At 52.8% G+C, this 24,686-nt stretch overlaps 2 protein-coding genes across 10 annotated transcripts in view; one reads left to right on the top strand and one right to left on the bottom strand.

Annotated features, from left to right (window-relative positions):
- The window catches only part of Tmem104 (transmembrane protein 104), a 58,652-nt gene extending 39,123 nt beyond the window's left edge, over nt 1-19,529 (bottom strand). For 2 of the 5 annotated variants that reach the window (XM_039086190.2, XM_039086191.2), the window contains exons 1-8: nt 19,378-19,529; nt 18,669-18,781; nt 10,855-10,976; nt 7,476-7,557; nt 6,988-7,084; nt 6,235-6,315; nt 3,384-3,483; nt 2,957-3,065 (exon numbers count right to left, since the gene is read on the bottom strand). In XM_039086190.2, coding sequence (XP_038942118.1) covers nt 2,957-3,065; nt 3,384-3,483; nt 6,235-6,315; nt 6,988-7,084; nt 7,476-7,557; nt 10,855-10,976; nt 18,669-18,713 — 636 coding nt within the window. In that variant the 5' untranslated portion in view covers nt 18,714-18,781; nt 19,378-19,529. Of the gene's footprint in view, nt 1-2,956; nt 3,066-3,383; nt 3,484-6,234; nt 6,316-6,987; nt 7,085-7,475; nt 7,558-10,854; nt 10,977-18,668; nt 18,782-18,858; nt 19,037-19,377 lie in introns of those variants that run through there. The other 3 variants (XM_039086189.1, NM_001191655.1, XM_006247715.5) reach the window with 3 other exon arrangements.
- On the top strand, nt 19,102-24,442 carry Nat9 (N-acetyltransferase 9). 5 transcript variants are annotated; one of them, XM_063269229.1, is made up of 7 exons: nt 19,102-19,157; nt 20,066-20,151; nt 21,665-21,774; nt 22,287-22,430; nt 23,269-23,328; nt 23,473-23,567; nt 24,032-24,442. In XM_063269229.1, exons 2-7 carry the CDS (start codon nt 20,075-20,077, stop codon nt 24,269-24,271), a joined length of 726 nt encoding a protein of 241 aa, XP_063125299.1. In that variant the 5' UTR covers nt 19,102-19,157; nt 20,066-20,074; the 3' UTR covers nt 24,272-24,442.
- The last annotated feature ends 244 nt before the right edge of the window (nt 24,443-24,686 follow it).

Below are 24,686 nucleotides of genomic sequence, written 5' to 3'. Positions count from 1 at the left end.
AAAGCCAGTCATAATGTTCCCCTATCACCCTCCACCTGATTTTTTGAGGCAGGGTCTCTTGATGGATTTGGAGTTCACTGCTTTTGATAGGCCACTGGCCATGGGCCCCTCGGATCCTTCGGCCCTCCCTTCTCTCCAGTCCTGGCCCTGCACTGGGGTTGGGTACGGGTGCTTCCGCAGGCCGCCTGACTCTTCCCCATTTCATCTCTCAGAGGAGCAGGGAAGATGGCTGAGGACACACAGACAACCGAAACAGACCCTGATAATGCTCTCGGGCACTACCAAGAATGCACAGGCCACTCCTGTGGCAGCATGCTGGGACACCTGAGAGCGCACGTGGAGCAGCGGGTGACGCAGGGGACTCTGAGCATCGCCAGCACCCTGTTCTAAGGTTGACACAGGGATGAAGGAGGAGAAACTGACTCATCAGCCGCACTGGGGATCACGGGACGAACCATGGACACCGGGAAGGGAGGGGGGATTTTCTGTCCACTAAGGGAAGGGGCTCGGGGAGGAAACTGGTAGCTGCAGTTGCAAAGCTTCCTTCTTGATGTGACCATGATGCTACTCACAGGCCGTCCTCAGAGGTAGATCTTAGCCTGCCTATTCTCATTCTCTGTGGGCTTCTCAGGGGCTTCCCTGAGCTGGTTTCCAGAAGGCTCTCTCTGCAAATTAAAGCCACAATATAAAAGCCTGTTTCATTATCCCGCAGAACAGAGTGTTCCGGAGTAGCAATGAAGACAGTTATTCCTAAGTCCCTTTAAAGATGCAGGCCTGGGATGGCGCCGTTTACCCAAGGTGATTTATGTGTGGGGTGGGAGGGTACGCTTTCAGCCTACTACTGCCAGCTTGCTGCCCTGCTAGTATTTAGGGTGGACCTCGACGAACAGCAAAATCAGACCAGCCAGTCGTGAGAGGCATGCTAGAGACCCGGAAGGACAGAAGGCTTGAACGTGAATGACGAAGAGGCCAGGTTACAGGATGCTGGACCTACTTCTGAGACCCAAAGAAGCTACTTGCCAGGGTCTAGTTCCCCCTTAGCTGGGAGGGAAGGGTGTCCCGATTGTCTGCTAGGAGGCTTGAGCCTGGGGAAAGACGCGGGCATCTCTGCTATTTTTCTCCTGCTCCTCAGTAGAGTTGGGCACGGGGTGGGGTGCAGGCAGACAGACAGACACACTCCCTGGCGCTTGGTGTCAGGATGCTGCCCAGCTTTACTGGACATGGAGCCGCATGCAAAGCTGCAAGGCAACGTCCAAGATGACTCCTGAACCAGCAGCCCTCTGAGCTGGGAAGAAGTGTGCAGGTGAAGTGAAGGTTCTGGGCAGGCTGGGGCTCCAGCTCTGATCGTGCCTACTACCCAGAAAGCGTGCTCCTGGGGGCCACTAATCTTCCCCTTCCTACTCTGAAGGCTTGGCCCCTCGGCCTGGAGTGCTAGCGGCACCAGGACAATTAGCTCCTGAGTTATAAGCATGACGTCTGGGAGATGACGGCAGTAATTAATGCCTGTCTGCTTCCCCGAAGGGTTCCCTCTGTTCGTCAGAGCTGTTGGGACTCGGGGAGGGAGGCTTCCATCATGTGGAAGGTTTAGAGAAAAGACTGAAGGGACAATTTACCACAGCAATAACAGTGCTTCTGAGTGATTCGCCAAGCAAACGGCAGCAACCAACACCCCTGGTGCTCAGTGTGGACAGTGCTGTGGGCTGGGGAGGATACCAGGCCGAGTGTGAGGACTGTGGTGGCCTCCCCTGGCGAGGACCCACCAGAGCCCCGCTCCTGTCATTCCTCCCCGGAGCACCCAGAAACCTTCCCCAGTCTCCCACTCACACCCGGGCGGGAACGGACTCGGAAGGCCTTATTGAGTACTTTGTTCGTAATCACGGAATACTGAAATGCTAAGAGGCAAAGCCTTGGCTGGACCCCTGCTTGGCCCCTGGCTGCCTGGTGGGTTCGTGTGCCTACTCCCAGGGCTGTGGAGGATTTTGCTATCAAATACCTGCCTGACTTTTTGATGGCAGGGTCAGGGATGAAATTCTATGAGCATGCCAGAGGGGATCCTGGCCAGAGGGGAAGCAGACCATGGAGTGACAGCTATAGAAACACAGGCAAGACATCTCCTGAGCCCAAGCTTCAAGGTTCCTTCAGGAGCCTACTTGGCCAGAAAGATAAAACCCATTCAGTAGTCCTTGGAATTAATGCATCCAGACCTCAGCAACACCGCTGACCGAGTCCATGGAACCTCGAGGCAGGATGGGGACGACCCAAGTTGAGGGGCCACCGGCAAGAAGATCCTACTCTCCCCTCGCCCCATCACATCAGTACAGCAGCCAGGACCAAGCGGCTCCCAGCATGGCTTCCCAGTCTGAGAAGAACCAAGTGGGGGCAGACAGTACTAAGAGAAGGATTCGGAAGCTGGAGGGGGAGGTGTTTCTGAGCCTGCCTGAGGCCGGCAGAGACAAATGGCCTCTGCTGCTGCATCCTCCTATTATCTGAGTCCTGTCTAGTGTATTAGTCAGCTCCACCCCCACCATACCACAGCACGAAGCAATCAAGAGTAAGGCAGGCGATTCGTCTTCTGCCCTCCTCCACGGGAAGACAGGAGAGGGCTGGGCTGGGCCCGACCTGCCTGAGGAGGCTGTCTGTGCTAAGGGTCAACTGTAAGGTGGCCAGACTTGTGGATCCTGTAGCGAAACCTAAGTCTTTGGAACGCACGACCTTTGCAGGATACCCCTCAAAACACGACACAAGCTCTCGACATCCTGCTAGCCTCAAGCTGGGGGCCCATTCCATGCTGCACGCACGTGACTCGGGAACCAAGACCTCACTCCTGAGCCAGAGAGTGGCGGAGTGCAGGACTCTTCTCTGGACAAAGGGCTGAGCCAGGAAAGAAAGGTGTTTGAATGTCCACCGCGCCCCTCACGCTGGTCTCGTGTGCCCCGGCCCAGAACAGGACACTCACCAGATAAATCCGGTAGACATCCACCCGGCGCAGGGGCCCCCAGCACAGGTCAGTGTCGTTGTATTTGGCGTCTGTATCCACGCCGCAGGAGTCATTTCCAGAGACACTGCTGAAGAGAGTGATGGCAAACTGGGGCTCATCGTGGGCAGGGAGAGACTGTGGGGCTGCAGCTCCCACTCCCCACAAACCACCCCTCAGGACAAGTCCCACTTGGTCATGTGGTACAATGGCTCACAGGTCTGGGGATACAGAATATGCCTTGGGAGGACAGAGGGCACAGCTGGCCCTGTGGCGAAGAAGGGTCTTGGGTGTGGCGTTCCTTAGGCTGTGGGTCTGTTTAGGGCTGTGCTTGACCCTCTGCCCTGCTGGTGGAGTGGGCCTGTGGGTCTGCGACCAGCGTGGGGACGGCAGACGAGGGGATACTCACCAGGTCACCTGCATGAGGGACACGGGCACAGCTGCCGCGTAGATGGCGAGGTCTCCGTACAGGTAAGTAATGATGCAGAAATAGAACAGGTTGACCCCCACTGAAAGCGACAAAGTCATAGGTCAGGGAGCCAGAGGCAGACACGTTTGTGTTCTCTTTTGATCCCTGAGTCTCTCTTTACTGCTTCCTGCTGTTCTCGGTTCTTCAGGCCATTTGCCTTCTACAAAAAGTGGGGTGTGTGTGACCCCAAACTCCTTGTTCTAGCTGGCTAAACTGTGAGGCTGGCAGAAGATGCATCAGCTTGGGACTAGCGCCTGAGAGGTTTGTCGAACCTGAAGATCAGAGAGAGGAGTCAGATCTACGCCAGCAGGCCCAGAAAGGTGGCTCAGTGGGTGGAGGCATCTGCCGCTGGGCCTGATGGTCTGAGTTTAGTCCCTGAAGTCTATGTGACAGGAGAGAACCTTCAGCAGGTCGTCCTGTGCCCCACCCCCAGCCTTGACACACATGTCCCCTCCCAAACAAAATAAATAAATAGAATAATAAATAAATAAATGGATCTGGATACAAAGATCCATGCCCTGCCCTGGAGGAGCTTAGGCACAGGTAGCTGGGGCCAACACCTAAGGGCCACAGTCTCAGACAATCAGGCCCAAACTTGCACTTAGACTAAGAGCTTGAGTGCCCGATGTCAAGCTGCTGGTTTCTCTGAGAACAGGCAGAAAAAGGAAGTGACAGTTCCCTTCTAATCCTGGTGGCTCAGAGCAGTCTACAGGTCCCCAGGGGAAAGCCCAGGACATGTTAGTCCTGGGCTATGTGAGGTCAGCTCTGCTCCTCGGAATCCTGAGAAAAGGGGCCAGGAAAAGAGAATTTAAAAGCGAACCCAGGAGGGCACAGCAGGTGCTTTTAAAATGACAGGTGTCATACCCTTTCCTGACACATCGGAATCGACCTTGATGTGGCTCGAAGCTCCTGGGGCTGTCTGTCATTCATGACCCCAGGCTCTGGTACAGCCCGCCTTTCCTCTCTGGTGCCAACACTCTCAGTGGGAAGGCCTCACTGCCTCCCGTCGCTTTCCGCCACCCACCAGCAGCTACAGTGCTGGCTGTTTATGAACTCCTGTCAGCCCTCCTTGATCAATAAAATTTCATTACTAGACACAAAGTAGGAGGATCAGTGAACTTCCCAAGAGGATGCTAATGTCTGGGCCTGGCATTTCTAATGGCAAGAGATGAGTGTGGAGCCCAGGGGAGCCTTTTGTGGAGGGTGCAGCTCTGTCACAGGTGACGGAACAACCTGGCGGTCTGAGTTATTGAACAGAGCAGAGCAGAGCAGAGCAGGGGCGGGCTCTGGAGCTAGAGGCCAAAAACACTGTCTCACCTCCCTACATGCTCAAGACGGGCTGCCACGACATAGGGTTACCAGCCCGATGTCCCCAGTGCCAAGCCTGAGAAGTCCTGCAGGAGCTACCGGGGGCCTCTTCCACGGCTGGGGCTGACCGCACACGAATGCGCTAATTTTTATGAGATGTGGGCAGACAAGACAGTGTAAGCTACTAATGTAAAGAAATCAGGGGAGGAGTCTGGGGACCCGAGTTTGGCTCTCCAGCACCCCATAAAAAAGTCAGACATGCTCCTGTAATCTTAGCTTTGGGGACGAGACTAGTTGGTCAGCCTCACCGAATTGGTGGACCCCATCTTCAGTGCAAGACCGTCTCTCAAAATGTACAGGGGGAAGAGTAGGAAGATGCCTGACGTCAGCCTCTGGCTTCCACACACATGTATGTGTGTCATGTGTACACACAGACATGCACACAAAGAAGGAGGGAGATCAGGAAGGGCTACAGAACACATCAACAAGCGAGATGGTTTAGAATGTGTGTGTTCTCCCATTGACGCACTGTTGGTTTTTTCAACCTTGAATTTGGAGAACTCTGAGTGGCTCTCGGAGGGGATGCTTATATGCTTCCCCCCCCCCCTTGGTGGGGGGGTCAGTGATGGAAGGGGACAAAGGAAAGGCACAAATGTGGCCTCAACACAGTCACACTGACTTTGAAGAATCATGCAGACCTTTAAGAGGCTGGCCCAGAGAGGAGAATGGAGCCAGCTTTGGCCAGCCTGTGCCCATAATTACCCTTCCTGGACCAATGACTGATCTGCACCTTGGATGACAAACTGAGTGCTTGGTGTTTAGTTCCAAGTCAAGTAGATTCCCATTTCTGCAATCCTCCCCTAACTTCAGAGCCACACTCAAGACCAGAACTGACAGAGATGCCCCGATCGGCAAATGGAGAGGCTTTGGCATAAAATTCTAAGACAGCTTAGAAAGAAGGGCACTAAATATTAAGTGCTTAAAACAGCCCAGTTTCCAAAAAATAAGATTTACCACAGAGACAGAAAAGGCTGTCACTGGTAGATACTGGAGTCAGGTGGACACCTGCAGGCTGTAGCAAATGCCAGCCAGGAACAAGCAGAGCCCGGAAGGCGCATGCTGCCTCAGCTCTCCAGGGCTTGATCATCGCTGGGCAACATCGATGTGGGACTCTAGCTCCCTCTGCTGGCCGAGAGGGGACAGGTGTGCGAGGCGGATTCTATGGCTGTGTGCCGCTGGCTCCTTTAGCTGGAAGGCAAGGTGACCTAGGACTTCTGACCTAGTTGGATGGATAAGCCTTGGTCTTCAGGTCAGTGTGCAGCAAGGAACCCCAGGAAGACAAAGGAAAGCTAGTCCAACAAGATGGCTGCTCTGCTCCCACCTAGCTGCCCTGCCCTTCAACACGGAACTCGGGACAAAGGCCAGGAGTTTCAGCAAGGGTCGAGTGTGCCCGCTCCACACACCATCCCAGGGTGACTGTTACCTTTATTGAAGAACATGGAAGCCATCTGTCCCATTTCCACCCGCTCTGTGATTTCAAACAGGCTGGCTGATGAGCGTCTCTCTGTGGGGCCGGAACAGACAGGGAAGAGGTTGTTCACCAGGAGAGCCCTGAGGGGGGCTGCTGGAACTCTGGGAATTCTCTAGAACTATATCATGGAGCCTCTTCAACCCTTGAAACTTTTTCTCCCCTCTCGGCTCGGGTCCTCACGCTTGCCAGTTAGAGCAGTCTTTGCTGAGATACACTTCCCCGGCAGTTTTAGTTTTCCTTCTAACTCTTGCTTCAAGCATTTGAAGTCCTTTTGATTTATTTGGTTATTTTTATGTCAGGGAATGGGGATGAGGTCTGAGCTCAGGGCACACTGGGGGAGTGTATCACCAGCAAGCTGCACCCCCAGCCCCAGTCTAAAGAGAATTCACACATGCTCCTAATTCCGGCCAGCACGGGATGAGACAGGGAGCTAACTTTGGCCGAGATGGGGAGGTAAGGGTGTTTGTGTGTCTTGGGTGGGGTTGGGAGTGTCAGAGATGAAGCCAGAGAAGCATGTGGACATAGGCAGACCCCGATTATTTCAGTGACCACAGAAGGGCAGGAACTGAGGCACAGAGCTTAGGTAATGTGCCAGTCTATACATAGGAGGCAGAGGTGGAGGGGCAGAGACTAGGCCTGCGCTCAGGATCCCTACTCCCCAGCCTTCTAAACTGACACTTCAGAGGCCGTCTGCCCAAGACTTACGCACAGACAGGATGGGGCGTTTCTCTGCCCTCTCGTAGTTGTCTTGGCTGAGGAGGTCACTGTCTGAGGCTGTGGAGGAGTCTTCGTCATCCTCTTCCTGGGAAACAGCAGGATGGACGAGGAGGAAAAGAGAGGAGAGAGCTGAGCATATAACGTTAAGAAACCCCAGCTGACACTGGCCCTTCCTTGCTCATTCCTTCCAGAAGGTGTCCCTTGGAGGCTCTGTGTGTCCTGTCACATCAGAAGATGGAGACAGGAGTGTCCCTGGGACAAAGGTTCAGAATGAACGAGTGAGCTCTGGGTGGTTGTGTCAGGGACCAAGGCTGCAATGCTAAGATGGCGGCCACTGTGTGTATCCCTTGAGCTGTATGTGGCTACTTTCGAAGCAGCTAAACCGTGGGCTGGGGCTGCTGGAGAGGCCTGCAGAGGCTGCCTGGGTGCAGGACTGAACAGAGGCACCGCCTTGAGGGTGAGGGCGATGCACTCACCTTGTGGATCTCCATCCTCTTCCAGCGGAGCTGGGCGTTGGCTGCGGCCATGGCCTCCATCGCAAAGGTGGTCGTCACAAAGCTGAGGGGAAGTCACATGTTAATGGCATGACGGGCAGCAGGAAGAGCAATCTGACCCAACCAACAAATTCCCAACTGCAGCATTCTCTCCTCTGAGAGTAATTCTCCACAGAAATTCTGAGATGGTGCTCCCTGGCCAAAGTCCATGGTTTGGGGCCAGCGGGGTGGCTCAGTGGGTGTTTGCTGCCATGCCTGATGATCTGAATTGATCACTGGGACCCATCCCTACAGGAGTGTGTGTGTGTGTGTGTGTGTGTGTGTGTGTGTGTGTGTGTGTGTGTGTGTGTGTGTAAAAGAGAAATTAAAGTCTCACTGTGCACACCAAATGACTGTCTTGCCTCAAAGTCACTACCAACCTTAGCCTCCCACACAGGAGAGGGTTCTGAAACCAGCAGATGGGAGCGTGTGCTGACTGGTTTTATGTGAACTTGACACAGGTTAGAGTTAACTGGAAAGAGGGAACCTCAATTGAGAAAAGGCCCTCAGAAAGATCCAGTAAGGCATTTTCTTAATCAGTGTTTGATGTGGGAGGCTCCTGCCCATTGTAGGTGGTGCCATCCCTGGGCTGGTGGTCCTGGGTTCTTTAGAAATCAGGGTGAACAAGCCATAGGGAGCAAGCCGGAGAGCAGCTCCCTCCATGGCCTCTGCATCAGCTCCTGCCTCCAGGTTCCTGCCCTGTGTGAGTTCCTGCCTTGACTTCCTACAGTGATGAGCAGTAGAGGTGTAAGCTGAATAAACCCCTTTATCACAGCAGTAGTGACCCCTACTAAGACAGTGGGTGACCCCTCAAGCTGGGGTAGGGGTAGGTCGCACTCAGGTAGGTGAGGCAGTCCTGCTGCCCAGAAAGGGCCTGCTGGGGCAGACGCTAAATGGTGCTCTGAGGTGGCGGGCTGATTCACAAAAGGGGCCTCTTACAGCTTCTGGAAGGAGAGCAGGCAACTTTCACTTCTCACCAGAATGCAGAGCAGTGGCCAACGTTCAATGACACACACTGTGTGAGGACCACGGGACGGTGGCTGAAAGTGCATCTCGGCTCTGGAAGCCTTTGGCACCAGTGTCATTTCCTAAGTAATTTGGCTCAATTTTAAGATAAGCTTGTATCCTTGTTTCCCTCAAGGGGGACTGGGAAAAGGTACCAGACGCTTACCCACAGCCTACAGGGCGGCTTCCATTCACAGTAGACACAGGGTGCTGCCTTTGGCTGCTGCAACCCTGGGCATAAATCTAACACTTTTCTCCAGATTTCCTGAGGACTGCGCAACTCTGTCCCCACGCCCTCCGGTACAGCCAGCAGTAAATGCTAAAGCCTCCAATCAGGTGGGAAGAGACCTGCTGGGCTGCTCACAGTTGAACCCACATCCCTCCACCAGTGGGTCAGGGACTGGAGGCATGAAAGCCTGGGGAAGCCCAGACAGGTTTCTCATTATCTTGCTTAACTGGTCCTTCTAAGGACTCTGCCTTTCCACGCCGTATTAGGAGCGAAACTGAAATCAATCTTAATTAAGACGTAAGAAAGCTTCTGTCAGTTGTGCAGAGTCAACCCATTGATCAAACCAAGCAAATGGGCTTAGCGGAGAGGGGCGTAGCAGCCCCTACCTGGGGGTCTCCAGTAATCACTCCCCATTCAGACGGCTGCCTGTACTGAGCCTTTAAAGGGGACACAGTGACTTGGACCAGAACTCTGAGGGCTGTTGGTTACCAGAGCATGAGGTATGTAACAAGCCAACAGTACTCAGAGGTTCACCCCCAAGGTTCCCCAAAATGAGTGCACAAGGAAACCTCAAAGTTTGGGTGTGACCCCCTCCCATGAGCCTCTTCTGGGCCTGTTTTCTTCAGCTTTTATCGCCGCTTCCTTTTTTCTAGGGTGCTCTTTTCCTCAAGCCTCTGATGTGGTACAGCTCCTCGCTCCCCTACACCCCAGGTTTTGGCCCCCACGTCCCAGGTCCCCATGCTCCACGCCCCGGGCCCTACTTTAACCTGCAGTGTCCCCACCTCCCCAGCCCCTCTGCAGCTTTTTCTCTAATCACCTTGTAATTTGCTCTTCAGTAAGCTCTGCCTTCCTCACTCTGTCCACACCCAAGATGTGGTCAGGTACACAGGGGCAGAGAGATCTTCGTCGTTTTCTGTGGGAAGTCCCTAACGGGGAGGATGGTGTAGGAGAAGTGCTGTCTCCCAGGGGAGATACTCCTTGGAGGAGGTGGGGGTGGAGGTCATCTACTCTGCAGCCGAGGATGACCTCTTCCACTCCTGTTTGTCCTGCAGCTGCGCCGGCACTGGTTTTACAGGTGTGCACCACCCCACCTGGCTTCCTTCTGTTTTAATTTATTTTATTTTTTATAATGTTTCTTTGCCTGCATGTATGTATTATGTATGTATGTATGTATGTATGTATGTTTGTATGTATGTATGTATGTGCACCATAAAATCTGGGCACTGCCCATAGAGGGCATCGGATCCCCTGAACTGGAGTTATAGATGGTTGTGAGCCACCATGTGGGTGCTGGGAGCTAAACCCAGGTCCCTGGCAAGAGCAGCAAGTGCTCTGAGCTGCCGAGCCGTCTCTGCAGCCGGACTTCCCACCTCTTTTACATGGGTTCCTACCTGGTGGAGGGGGCTGGACTTGCCTTGTTCTAATTACAGCTTGGACCACTGTGATGGACTGCTGACCCCTCCAACATCTGGTCGACAAAGTTAGTATTCGTGAAGGCCTGGGCAGGTGGGGGTGGACACAGGGCAGGTCCCTAAAAAACTGACTGTCCCATATATGTGTATATGTATGTGTGTGCGTGTGCATATATCCATGCATGTGTGCATACATATGTATGTGTGGGTACATCTGTGAATGTGTGTGCCTGTAGTAAACGATTTTAAGCAAATCTAAATTGCAAACTCGATCACTAGCCGGCCTTTTCAGTGGCTGAGTGCTGACTTCTCAGAGGGCAAAGACTGGTGGTTATAAGAGATAGAACTCAGAGCAGGGAGTCTGAGAGTCTGTCAGGACTAGCATTGCCTCGTGAGACCCCCCTCAAGGGCTTGTCTGGTGTCCTGGCTTAACTGCTTAGGGCTACTCCACTGCTCTGATAGCAAAAGGCCCTGGTGACCTTTGGATCCTTGCTCTGGGCCACCTAGCTTAGGAGCCACTCACCTACATATATGGAAACAGCAATCTTCCTACCCCCTCAAGAGCTCTCCTGTTAATTAAGAGACTCCCTGGGTGGACTTCCTCCAGTTCTGTCCCTAGTCCCCAGGTGGCAGCCCATGTGCCCCATCCCGCCCCCCCTGCCCCCACAGCTCTTACCTCATGAAGCCTACGAATACCAGCAGGATGAGGCTGACCAGCCACCCGGCAGTGGCAAAGGCCTTGGGCATGGTGAGTGCGCCTGTGCCCACAATGAGGTTAAACATGTACACCAGCCCGACCTGGAACCAACAGGAGCAATGTTCAGCCAGGGGATTAATTAACCCAAGGACGGCTCTGGATGACATCAGCACTGTGAAGGCCTTTCCTAGTCTTCACCAGGGAGACAGGGAGGGATGGCACCTGAGTCCTAAAGAGTCTCCGTCTGTAGCCAGGTGTCAGGAAGCCACACATTTGCAACGGACACCCAAGGATGACAGCCCCTCGGTCTCCAGTCTTATCAATTTCGGTCTGTTCCTGCACTCCACTCAACCTGGCTGGGGCTTCCTGAAGACAGAGTGCCACAGGCAGGACACCGGCATGAGGCTGAACAAGCCTACTGACCTCTAGAGAACCTCTCAGAGGTGGCTGATCCCTTGATTCGCTCTACTTCTGTACCAGCTCTTGCTGCTGTCCTCTGAGCAGTGGCATCCACATAACAGGACTATAGCCTTCACCCCACACCAACTTCAGGATTGGGCTTTTTTGTTTTGTTTGTGACAACAAAGCCTTATTATGTAGTCCTGGTATTAAGTGGCCCAGGCCGGCCTTAAACCCACGGCAATCTTTCTGTCTTAGGACTATAGTCATGCGTTACCACAGTTGACTATCAAGTTCAGGATTTAAAACAACAGCAAAACTTACAGGGCCAGAGAGATGGCTCAGTGGGTAAAGGTGCTTGCTGCCAAAAACTTGACATTCCAAGTTCAAGTCCATGGATCCACTGGCTCCTGCAAGTTGTCCTCTTACCGCCACCCATGAGTTCATGCATGTACACACTTAACATGCCTTATAAATAAGAATATAAAAACCTGACACAGCGACCATGCTACACAATTAAAGTCAAAGGGCCCTCACCACACCCTGCTCAGCTTATCTCGAGCTCGACAGAGGCCTCAGGCCTTCTGAATTCTAAGTCAGGCTTTTTACAAGTGACTGTGTCCTCAGCATTCGTGCCTTGGCTGGGGTCAATTTCATCACCGGCACTTTGAAGCCAGTGTGTACCTGGCTAAAATAAGTTAGCTAGCTCTGCTCAGCTCACTCCCTCACTCAACCAGCGCTGAGCCTCTGGCCTGGCCTGTGGCTGAGGAGTCCATGGTACTCCTGAGGAGTCCGAGGTACTTGCCAGACACATCCTTCACCTGAGAATTAAATGGTACTCTACAGACACACCCTTCAACCAATAAAGCTGTTGACTACAGAGGGGAGAGACAATGAGAACAGAGACATCGGTTATGGTGGGAGAGGAGAAAGAAGAGAACAACTGTGGCTTGGTTGCAAGAGATAATGTAGAGTGCTTTAAGCAATTTAAGCCATTTTTTGCAGTCCCAGCATGTGGGAGTCTAAGGAGAGGGGAATATGGAACTGGCCAACGTAGGATTCACAATAAGATACTGTTAAAAAAAAAAAAAAAAACGGGGTTGGGGATTTGGCTCAGAGGTAGAGCGCTTGCCTAGGAAGCACAAGGCCCTGGGTTCGGTCCCCAGCTCCGAAAAAAAAAGAACCAAAAAAATAAAAAAAATAAAAAAAAAAGAGGAAGAGGAAGAGGAAAAGGGAAGGAAGAGGAGGAAGAGAAGGAGGAAGAAGGAAGAGGAGCAGCGCGTGCTTTTGAGATAGCTCAGGAGTTAAAAGTGCTCGGGGGGAAAAGCCTGACCCTCTCTGGTTGATCCCCTGAGCCTGTATAACGGAGGAGAGAACCAACTCCCCAGAGCTGTCTTCTGACCTCCGAAGATGGGCTGTATCGTGGGCACATCTCCTGCTCTGTGTGACTCCCCCTTCATACGGGAATAAGGTCAAGGAGCGGGACTTCCAGGTACAAAGGCTTACGGTGGGAGAAGTGGGGGGGGACACGAGGCCTTGAATGTGGGCTTCAAAGGGACACTGAGAAAGACGGTTGGGGATAAGGACTTTATGAAGAGTTATTAATGCCATGGCCAGACAAACCAATAAACAGCATGGCTCTGAAGAAGAGAGGCAGGTCTCCATAGCATGGGAGGCTCTGTCTTACAGCTTTCTGAGACGGTTGGGATAAGGACTTTATGAAGAGTTATTAATGCCATGGCCAGACAAACCAATAAACAGCATGGCTCTGAAGAAGAGAGTCCGGTCTCCATAGCATGGGAGGCTCTGTCTTACAGCTTTTAGGATGAAGACCATTACACAGTGTAGTCTGCAGCCCTGCTCTCTGCCTGCGATGCTGCAAGGGAAGGGAAATGCGTGGCCACCCTCCTGTCCTCGGCTGAGAGACCCTGGCACCTGGAAGTCTATTAGCTAGGGGTCCACAGTGTCCGGATCCGTGTGAGACCGTGTGTGACGTGGATTCTGACGTCACATTCTTACAGGGGTGCATAGGGCGTCCTGGGAGCCTTACAGTGGCTGTGGTTGGTGAACCAAGCCACAGAGGACACAGGCCCTTGTGGAAATGATGGGGGTGCTATGGTTTGGGGGGTTTGGAGCAGGGGTGACAGGCCAAGACGGTGCAGAGTTCCTCCACCTTGTAGTCTTGCTGAGCCTGCTTCTGGTTTAACAAGAATCTGATCTCCTTGATAGAGAATTCCAGGGGAAACCATGTAATGCTATTCTAGGAACCAAAGGTCAGGATGGCCTAAGCTATCTCAGCCTGTTTGTGCGGAACCTCCTCCAGATAACCTCTTATCTTAGCGTCCTAGTGTCTGCTAAAACTGCCTGCTTCAAACTGCTTACTCTGCGAAGCCCCCGGCCCTCCTCAGCTGATGAGCAATGTGTCTGGACGAGGTCTCTGCCCTTTAAAATCCCATGATCTGCACACGTGGGGCCATACCTAGGTCCCTGTCCGGTTTATGTTGTCACCCCCATCAATACTTGGGTGTGGTCCCAGTCAGCTGGCATAAAGACTTTCAATTGGCTCTATGCTGTGTCTGAGTGGCCATCTCTGGTGGGCTCCCCGTAGGCACTGAGAACAGACCCCGGCTGACCCCCTGACATCATCTAGATTCTGAGCAGCCTTGCTCTCTACCTAACATTTTTAAGAGAAACACTAAGCAGTGGTAGGAACTTTAATGAAAACGGCCTTCTGAGAGGCTTCTCATGGTGGAAGCAAGGCAAAGGGCTTTAAGAACGTGACATGGGGCTGGAGAGATGGCTCAGTGGTTAAGAGCACAGGCTGCTGTTACAGAGGTCCTGAGTTCAATTCCCAGTACCCACATGGCGGCTCACAACTGTTTATAACTCCAGTTCCAGGGGATCTGACACACTCTCACAGACATACATGCAGGTAAAATTTTTTGAGAAGTATAAGAAACACTTGTAGAAGGGGCATAGCACTCAGGAGGCAGACAGGCAGACCTGAGTTCAGGGCCAGCCTGGTCTACAGAGTGAGTCCTAGGACAGCCAGGGCTACACGAGAAATCCTGTCCAGAAAACGAACATTTGTAGGGTGGAGGAGATGGCTCTGTGGTTAAGAGCACCGGCTGTTCGTCCAGAGGGCCTGGGTTCCATTCCCTACAGCATATGATGGCTCACAACCATCTGTAGTTTTAGTTCCAAGGGATCTGACAACTTCTTCTGGCTTCTGTGGGAACTGCAATCATATTGTGCACTTGTATACGTTCAGGGAAAACACCTAACAATTTCTGATTAAAAATAAAAGTAAACTAGGAAACAGACTTCTAGACTTGTTTGTCTTTCTCTGTTGCTATTTTTAGGTCCGGGGTAAACACTGTGTGTCCACTGGGGAGCTCAGCAGTGCAAGGCAGGGTTCCTTTGCCACCTGTGGGCCTCAGCAATCTGGGCGCACACTAAATCCTCTGTGCTTTCAGGAAAGGTGCCCAGTGAGCATTGGTCATGAGGAGCAGGCAAAAGGAAGCCACTCTCAACTCAGCCTCGGCATAGGTCAAGAGGAGCTGTGGAGGGGAAAAGGTCGTCACATGACCGTGGGGGAGGAGGCGGCCTCCTTGGAAGGGTGGCAGAAAGTGGAGGAATGAGGCCCTGTTGTATTCTCTGAAGACCAACCTACACATGCAGGCTCGCCTGGCTCCCCTGTGTGCTGAACCAGGGAAGGCATAGCCCCGCAGCGCCACCCTAGAGAGCTTAGTACAGCGTAGTGTCTGCCTGCATCCCTGCACCAGAAAGTACCCAGCACAGCCAAGCACCATCTCTCAGAAGCGTCCCCTGAGGGCAGTCAAAGGCATCAGGAGGCAGCAATGGTATCTGAGCCCCAAGGAGGATTTAAGACTGCAGGGCCGTGGAGGTGGCTGAGTCAATAAAGTGCTTGTCATGCAAACCCAAGGTTTGACTTTACTCCTGAGCGCCCATGTAAGAAGGTGGGGTGTGGTGGTCCATTACTTTAATCCCAGCACTCAGGAGGAAGAGGCAAGTGGGTCTCTGTGAATTCGAGGCCAGCCTGGTCTAAATAGTGAGTTCAAGGCTAGCCACTGTCTCACAATAACAAACACTCGGGGCTGGGGATTTAGCTCAGTGGTAGAGCGCTTACCTAGGAAGCGCAAGGCCCAGGGTTTGGTCCCCAGCTTGGGGGGGGGGGGGACCAACAACAAACACTCAAAGAAGCCTGGGGATGGGAGCAAGCACTTGTTATCCCAATACTAGGGAGGCAGATGCAGGGGGATCCACTGGAGGTGGATGCAGGGGGACCCCCTTGGGAAGCAGATGCAGGGGACCCTTAGAGCTTGCTGTCTAGCTGGCCTACCTGATCTGGCAAATTACAGGTTAAGTCTGGGCCATAGCACCCAGGTCAGGCTCATGAGCACCTATAATTCAGTTCGGGGATCTGCAAGGGATCTAACACCCTCTTCTTGCCTACACGCAAGAACAGACACACATAACAGTTTAAAAAAAAGAAATTTAAAAAGACAGGGAAGAAGGGAGAGAGAAGAAGGGAGAGGAAGAGGAAGAGGGGGCGAGAGAAAAAGAGGGAGAGGGAGAGGGGGAGGGGGAGGGGGAGAGGGAGAGGGAGAGAGGCAGTATGCTCTGGAGAGATGGCTCAGTGGTTAAGAGCATGTGCTGTTCTTGCAGAGGACCTGGGTTCAGTTCCCAGCACTCACATGACAGCTCACAACTGTCTTTAACTCTAGTTCTGGGGGAATCTGATGTCCTCTTCTGGTCTCTGTGGGCACCAGGCACATGGTACACACACACACCCCAGACTTATTCTTCTAGGATGGTAGATTAAGAAACCCTAAGGTAATTCAGAAGACACAGTGGAAATGGGAAGGAGTATAAGACCTGAGGCTCTGGACGATCACAAGGAAACCGAGAGCTCCAGAGACAGTGGTCATGACAAAAGGCACGCACAAGACCTGTGCAAGCTCAAGCCAGACCAAGTCCCAGCATAAAGGGGAAGAAGGGCGTGAAGCCAAGCAACTATTGGCAATTGAAAGCTACACACACATACACACACACGCACACACACACACACACACACACACACAGAGAGAGAGAGACAGAGAGAGAGAGAGAGACAGACAGACAGACAGACAGACAGACTGAGACTGTGTGTGTTGAGAGAGAGAGAGACAGACAGACGGACAGACAGACAGACTGTGTGTGTGTTCATGTGTCAGGAGCCCCTGGTAAGTGACCCATGCTCCAGTAGGAGGCCACCTGTCCCAGAGTATATTACCAGTACAAACTGAACTTGATGGCCTTTTGTTTTGCTTTTGTTCTGAAAGGACACAAAGTTGAATGGGTAGGGAGGTGGGGTGGATCTGGGAGGTATTAGGGGAAGGAGGACGATATGTTTAAAGCACATTGCACAAAAATCCTCAAAAAACTAATTAAAAAGAACCTTAGGATTGGGAGAGATGGCTCAGGGATTAAGACCACTCGTTGCTCTTGCAGAGGACCCTGGCTCAGTTTACAGCATCCACATGGTGGCTTAAAACCAGATATAGCTCCAGTTCTAGGGGATCTGACGCCCTCTTCTGGCCTCTGAGGGCACTGCATGCATATGACATATACATGTATGTGTGTGTGCGTATATATGTACATAAGTATATATAGACAAACATGTATGCAACAATGCATATATAAGCACATATGTATACATATATACATATGCATGTGTGTATGTGTACATATGTATCTACAGACATACATGTATACAACTATGCATAAATATGAGTACATATGTATACATGCATGCACATGCATATTCATATATACATCCCAAACATTGGTACACACACAAATTAAATCTTTAAAAGAAAAACAAAGACCCAAAAGAAAAAGATGGCCACTTTCCCCAGAACTCCACCGCCTGATTGACACTACCCGGTCTCCACCAGCACCCATCTTTCCCCCACATCTCTCTTCCTTCACAATTAAGATTAAAAACAAAACCAAAGCATCTGTCTATGGCAACTGCGAAGACCCCCTGGATAAAATAAAGCACAAATAAAACGGGAAGGAGAAAGGGGGGTGGGGTGGGCAGAGCGGAGCTCCTGAGGCACACCGGCCTAACCGACCAGGCGTCTGTGTGAATGATTACATGGTGGAGGCACAAGAAATGGAGACATAAGGCGCTTTCCTTCTAAAATGCAATCACAGCAGTAACTCGCTTCCTCTAAGTTTAAAGTTAGTGTCAGGGAAAGCAGGAACTGTGGCAGCTTGTCCGGAGAGTGCGGACATCTTGCTGCTGACAAGGGAGACTAGGAACTATCACATGACTGCATGGACAGGGTCACCGTCCACCATGCCAGCACTCCAGAGACTTGCTCTGGTGAGCTGCACCAGTGAAGGGGGTAGCATTGTGTCTGTGATCAGCTGTTGAAACTAGAAAAGATCCTGGAAAGAAGGCTCATGGGGAAGAGCCGCTTTTCCTGGTGACGGCCGGTAACAATGTGAGTCAACCCAGGTTATTCAGGATTACCTCCAGCGACTCTCCCAGTGAAGGCCCCGTGATGCAATAACCACAGACAACTGGATACTGCTCTCGGAAGATAAACTGAGTGTGTGGGGGAGTGCGGGGGCCACGGAGCCAAGACAGAGGGAAACCGATCGCTCTAATTGTCATTAATTGCCTCCTCTACCAAGCTGCAAATGCAAGACTCTGCAGTTCGCCGCCTCTTTCAACATCCAAGACCGCAAGAGTTGTGCAATGTAGAATTCAGCAAAAGACCAAAGAGGCTGCAGACGGCGGAGAGGGACGCAAGTCCATAGCAACAGCTGTCGGGGACGCCCATGTGACCGGCAGAACTGTGTGAGATCTGTAGGAGCCCCAAGATAGGTACTATGGGAGACTAGCAAGTTAGGGATGCTGGCTTGACGCTCTCTGATAGGCATCTGAAAGGAGAATTGGCCTGGAGAAACAGCTCAGCTGTTAAGAGCACCTGCTGCTCCTGGAGAGGACCAGAGTTCACTCCCGGCACACACACTGGGCAGAATACAAACATCTATAACTCCAGGGCCTCTGGTGCCTTCTTTTGGATTTAACAGGCATGCATGTACATTTCATATAAAAACTTTAACAAATAATAAACAAATGGGAAAGGAGCCTGATGTATGTATAACACACACACACACACACACACACACACACACACACACACACACACACACACACAAAGACAGCTGAACCCTGATGGGAGCTATGTGGAGTTTCTCACCAGGGTCTATTTAAATCAGGGCCATAATTAGTATAGTCCACTGTCAGCAGTGGGCTTCTCTAGAAACCAGCGGCATGGTGGTGAGCGGAACACACTTATGGAGGAAAAACTCACATAAGGAGAATAGAGCTCCCCCGTCTCTGTGATCTCGCCCGCCATCTCCAGAGAGTGAGGAAGGGCTGGTCCAAGAGGTTCCTTCTGCACAGTGCCAGCAGTTTCTGCAGCTCCTAAGACAAAAGGGTAGACTTTAGTTCTCTAATGTCAGAGACGGGATTGGGGGAGACTTACAGCCTGCCCCTTTCACCTGTAGCCCTTTTATCTCAGACACTCCGGCCTCAGTATCTGCCATGAGACAGCCTTGGTGGGACGCAGCTCCCTGGACAATGCCTTCTAACTTGACTGCTGAGCCTGGATGCTGCTCACACTCCAAGTGACTGAGGGGGGCCTCTCAGGACACTAAGCCTCTCTAGCCGTCACAGCCTCCTTTACCTTAAAATGGTTACGTCTGTCCACTTCATTCAGTATCTATGAGCTCACTACTACACAGACAGCCCACACAACTGTCTGCTTCTCCGCCCACAGCAGGGAGCCAGCTTTTCCAAGGTCGCCCCTCCATATTAGCTCCTTGCCCCAAAGCCTCTTCTTTTAAATGGGACCTCGCGCACCCACACCTGCCTTCTGCCCTGCCTCAGGGTTTCCCACCTTTAAGCCTTCCTCTCTTCCCAAGAGCCCGTCTCTTTCCTTCCCTTATCCTCCCCTCCTGGTGAGACTCCAAGATTCACATCCATCTCCACCCTATCCTACCCTCCTGCCCGTCCCAAACCTGCAGCACAGCTAGCTCCGGGGCACAGCGGCCACCGCCTCCAGCTCCGCAGCTGCCACCGGGCACCGGCGGCCCCCCACACCAGCGCCCGCTACGCGCATGCGCACGCTCCCCAGTCCGCCTTCCAAGCGAGCGCGTGGGGAGGGGCGCAGTGCTCTGATTGGGCGCCTCGCGGGGGCGGGGCCGGGATTGGGCTCCACGGCTGCCGTCTGCGTGGCGGAAGCGGACAGTGCACACCGACGCGCCAGCGGAAAGCCTGGCTCCCGGAGGCGGGCACTGACCGCTGTTGTTGGGGACGCGTTCCTCGGCGGGGTGGGGTGGTTGTGAGCTTTGCAGTTTGCAAACTACGGTTCTCAGACGGGCGAGGAACCACTGTCCTGCCACGCAAGGAACTGAGGCCTGAGAACTTTGAGTGGGACTTGGGGACAGGAAAACGGAAGGGCCAGAGCCCGGTGACGTGGACGCTGGAGGTTAGGGTTGGAAACAGGTTGAAAAAGGGTTAACAGGTCATTAGGGGGTGGACTGGAGCGCGTTGTGTAGGGATCGGATGTCCTTTCAAGTCGTTGTGAGGGAAAGGCAGGACGCTCTTCTGTCAACACAGCCCCACGGCTCCTGGAAGAGTTTGAGTTCCCACCCTGCTTGGAAAGACGCTTGGGGCTCTGAAGTCTTTAACTCTCCCCACTTGTAGGCAGCTACAATGAAGCTGAATCAGAACACCATACTACTGGGCAAGAAGGTGGTCCTGGTACCCTACACCTCCGAGCATGTGCCTAGGTAACTGTTTACTTGACTGGTTGTAGCGTGGGGGGCTGTTGGAAACAGGGTGTCCCACTCTAGGAGTCTGTTCGGTTTAAGAAACATTATTTGTGGTGCTATACACCTTTGATTCCGGTACAACACTTGGGAGGCAGAGTCAGATGCGAGATTGAGGCCAGCCTGGTCTACGCGTCCGAAGTTCCAGGCCAGCTAGGGGTACTTAGTGAGCCGGTGTCTCTAAGTGGGCGTTTTGGATGGGAGTGGGGATTACATGCAGGAAGGGTAGAGCTGAAATGGAGAGCTCATTTCTTTCTTTCTTTCTTTCTTTTTTCTTTTTCCTCCATGTCTCAGATTTCATTTTGGCTTTTCAATCATGAACGACACCTTCTAGATGTGTGTAGGCAAAGAACAATGACGTGTCTCCTTCCCTCGTTCTAAATTACTGATGGTGGCATTCCCTGGTATTGCCCTAGAGACTTAAACGTGTGCTTTGTCCCAGATGTTTTCATTATTTTGATGCCTACTGTTTAAAGGCCAGAAGTGAAATACAGGGACTCTCTGTGAGGTTAGTTGGCAAACATCCGGTAGATGGAGAAACTGGCCGTGTAGGGGACAATAGTTTTACTTTGGGGAGGTCCCTGGCACCCTGCCTCGTAGAGGTCTTCCCAGCCCTCATTTCTGAGGTTGGATTGGCATATACTTGGTCTCGGGAATTGGAGGCGGGTTTGGTTTTATGTTACCTGGGCGGGGGGAGGGGCGGAGGGCCGGGGAGCGGGGGGTGGGGGGCGGGGGGAGTGAGGGCGGGGGTGGGGGTGGGGGAGTGGGGAGCAGCGGTATCTGAGCACCCAGAAGTGGATATAGTTAGTTTCTGCTGCTGCCTGAGGGGAGAACCTACCTTTTCTGACTAACCATACCCATTTCATCTCGGAGAGCACAAATTCATACTTTTTGTGGTGTTTCTTTTTTGGGGGTGGTGGGGGTATTTTTTTTTTATAGATTATATGTTAAGTCAGTACCTACAGCATGTTCTGACACAGAGCAAAAAATGACTATAAAGTTCGTGCCTCCACAGCGCTTATCCTGTGTGAGCAAAATCAGAAAGGAGCGGATGTCAGATCCTTACTTCATTTTTTTAATTTGTGTGGATTTATTTAGAGACAGGGTCTCAACCGTGCAGCCCTATCTAGGCCTAGAACTATGTAGGCCGGGCTCGCCTCAAGGCGTGTGCCACCACACCCGTTGTCAGATTCTTGCTTGTTTGCACCTCATACCTCATAGCTGCTTGGGCTTGTACTGTTGAGGGCCTGGCATAGATTCAACCCCAGACAGAGGTGAAACACTCGATCCTCTTCCTGCTCATTTGCTTTTTAGAAAGGGCCTCCTAGAACCCAGGGTGGCCTTGAACACCTGATCCTCCTGGCTCCATCTCCCCTATGCTGGGCATCCAGGCCTGCCCTTCCACACCCAAGAAACCCAATGCTGTTGAATCAGTACCTCTTCCCTAAGGCAAGTCCCACCCCCACCCCTCCAGGTACCACGAGTGGATGAAGTCAGAGGAACTGCGGCACCTGACAGCCTCCGAGCAGCTGACCCTACAGCAGGAGTATGAGATGCAGTGTAGCTGGTGTGAAGACGAAGACAGTGAGGAGTCCCCCCACCCCCACCCCCACCCCAGGAAGCCTTCACTCTTCCTTTCTCCCACCCCTCAGCTACTGCCCTCTGGGTGGGTGGGGGGGAGTCACTAAGGTGTGATGATAAGAAGTTTGGAGGTTGCTTATACTTGGACCGCTTACAGGGGTCCCCGAGGCTGGCTCCTGAGCAGACACTGGGCTAGCATGGAGGGATTCAGAGAAAATAAGGCAGTTTGATTTCTCACTGTTCATTTAGGCCCTGCTCTCACCTCCATCCCATAGCCTAGTTACTACAGGTCCTCCTGCCCTTCGGGTCCCTCGTTCCTCTGTACAGACGCCTTGGAGAAAACTGTTTCCCACTTCAGATCGCGGGTGGACTTGACCTGTTTACCAGGCCCTGGGTCCCTTTTCCCTTACTCAGGGATGGCCCTGTTCTGCAGCTGTCTGGCTCGGGTGGGAACACCAGCCTTGCCTCTCTTCTTTGAAGTCTGCAGGTGCTAACCCTGTTGCCTCTGCCCTCAGAGTGCACCTTCATTGTGCTGGATGCCGAGAAGTGGCAGGCCCAGCCTCGCCCCCCTGAAGAGAGCTGCATGGTGGGAGACGTGAACCTCTTCCTCACAGACCTAGAAGACCCCACCTTGGGGGAGATCGAGGTCATGATTGCAGGTTTGTCTTACCTGACCCAGGCAGAACCTCAGAGAGATCAGCCAGCCGCTGTCAGCTAGCTCTGTGACAGACTGTCATGTCGTCCCGTTCACCCACCTCTGCCCAACCCACCCCCCCACCTCGTCCCACATTCAGCATGGTGACTAGCCCTTGGGTTCACTTTTTTCCCATATGCCTTGGCGTGACCTGACCTTTGGTACATGTCTGTCTGTCTGTCCATCTGTCTGTGTGGGCACCAGAGAACAATCTTGGCTTTTGTTCCTCACTCATCATCAACCTTTTCCTTTTTAAACCTTTGTTTTGTTGAGACAGGGTTTCTGACCAGCTTGGAAGTTGCCAAGTAGGCCAGGCAAGCTGGCTGTGCCCTCCCCCAGTACAGGGCTTCAAAATGCATGCCACCCACACCCAGCTTTTTTTTTTTTTACATGGGTTCTGGGCATCAAACCCTGGCCCTCCTTGTAGGCACTTTACTACTGAGCCATCTTCCCAGCCCTCAGCCCTCGAGTTTGTTGTCTCCAAAACTCCCATCTGTTCCTTGCTCGGGAGGGGATCCTCCAGAGAGCAAGGATCCAGGAGATGCCCTGCCCTGCCATGCTGTGGAGGAGCCCTGTCTGCCTGTGCGTCCTGGGTCCTTAGCTTCTGCCCAGAGCTCCCTGGTGAAGGGAGCTGGTTCAGGTTGCTGGCGGCCTTGTTTGTCCTGTGCTTCTGTGCGCCTGTCTTTTTCCCTGGCACAATGCTAACTAACGGTGGAGTTTTGGTAAATCCCTGAGCCAGTACCTGCCATGTGTATACACTGGAGCCCGGTGTCTGGTACCAGCTAGTGTGCTCTTTTTCCCAGAGCCCAGCTGCAGACGCCAGGGACTTGGCACCGAGGCTTCCCTCCTGATCATGTCCTACGGTAAGACAGACAGAACTGACCACATGGGTAGAGGTGGGTAGGCCTCAGTCTTCTTGGGGTGGGGGTAGGGCAGCGGATGGCAGGCCCTCGACTGCAGACCGGGACAAGAGGCTTTTTCTGTTTGCCTCTCTCTTGTAACTGGAGGAGTGACGAAGCTAGGTCTGACCAAGTTTGAGGCCAAAATCGGGCAAGAAAATGAACCCAGCATCCGGATGTTCCAGAAACTACACTTTAAGCAGGTAAGAGCACTGATAGGGAGGCCCATGGAAGTAGAGCTGTTGGTGTTAGGGTGGCGCTCAGTAGGCCTGCTCTCTGGCTTTTACAGGTGGCTATGAGCATTGGGGTGGCGCTCAGTAGGTCTGCTCTCTGGCTTTTACAGGTGGCTATGAGGATTGGGGTGGCGCTCAGTAGGTCTGCTCTCTGGCTTTTACAGGTGGCTATGAGCATTGGGGTGGCGCTCAGTAGGCCTGCTCTCTGGCTTTTACACGTGGCTATGAGGATTGGGGTGGCGCTCAGTAGGTCTGCTTTCTGGCTTTTACAGGTGGCTATGAGCATTGGGGTGGCACTCAGTAGGCCTGCTCTCTGGCTTTTACACGTGGCTATGAGGATTGGGGTGGCGCTCAGTAGGCCTGCTCTCTGGCTTTTACAGGTGGCTATGAGGATTGGGGTGGCGCTCAGTAGGCCTGCTCTCTGGCTTTTACAGGTGGCTATGAGCAACGTCTTCCAGGAGGTGACACTCAGGCTGGCAGTGAACGAGTCAGAGCGGCAGTGGATTCTGGAGCAGACAAGCCACATGGAAGAGAGACCCTACAGAGCTAGGAAAGCAGAGCCTGTGACAGCCACCCCGAGTGAGCAGAAGAGTTGGAATTACATGCTCCCAAGGCCAGACAGCTGCACGGGAGATAAAAGCACAGTATCTTCAGTCTGCTCCAGGCCCTCCTGAGCCTGTGTTGCCTCCCCTGGCTAGCCATGGTCAAGAACACTCCTTCCAACCCCAAACCATACACTGACTCTGACTGCACTGGAAGGGGTGGAGGTGGGAACTAGAAACCAGAAGGATGTGGAGAACCAGCCTTTCCCTGGGGCCCTGGCTGAGTAAAGCTCTCATGGGGCAGCTTCCTTCATTTCTTCATCCATCCTCCCCTTGGGGAAGGGGAGGGCAGGGGCAGATCCTGTTGTCAGCAGGCCGGGGTGACCTAGTAGGCTGGACCTTTGGAAGACAGGTGACAAGGTGAAGTACTGGGTTGGTCCCTCTCCCCAGCATCCTTGGCCTTGTTTTAGCTCTTTGGGGCCTGACAGGTCTGAGGGAAGAATGGCTTGTGAATATAGCTCCTTGTATCTGGGGAGCATCCCTGTCA

The sequence above is a fragment of the Rattus norvegicus genome, chromosome 10 (assembly GCF_036323735.1).
Source record: "Rattus norvegicus strain BN/NHsdMcwi chromosome 10, GRCr8, whole genome shotgun sequence".
In the NCBI taxonomy this organism is placed as follows: domain Eukaryota; kingdom Metazoa; phylum Chordata; class Mammalia; order Rodentia; family Muridae; genus Rattus; species Rattus norvegicus.
The sequence above is the reverse complement of the archived record's forward strand: the minus strand, read 5'-3'. Positions and strand labels throughout refer to the sequence as shown.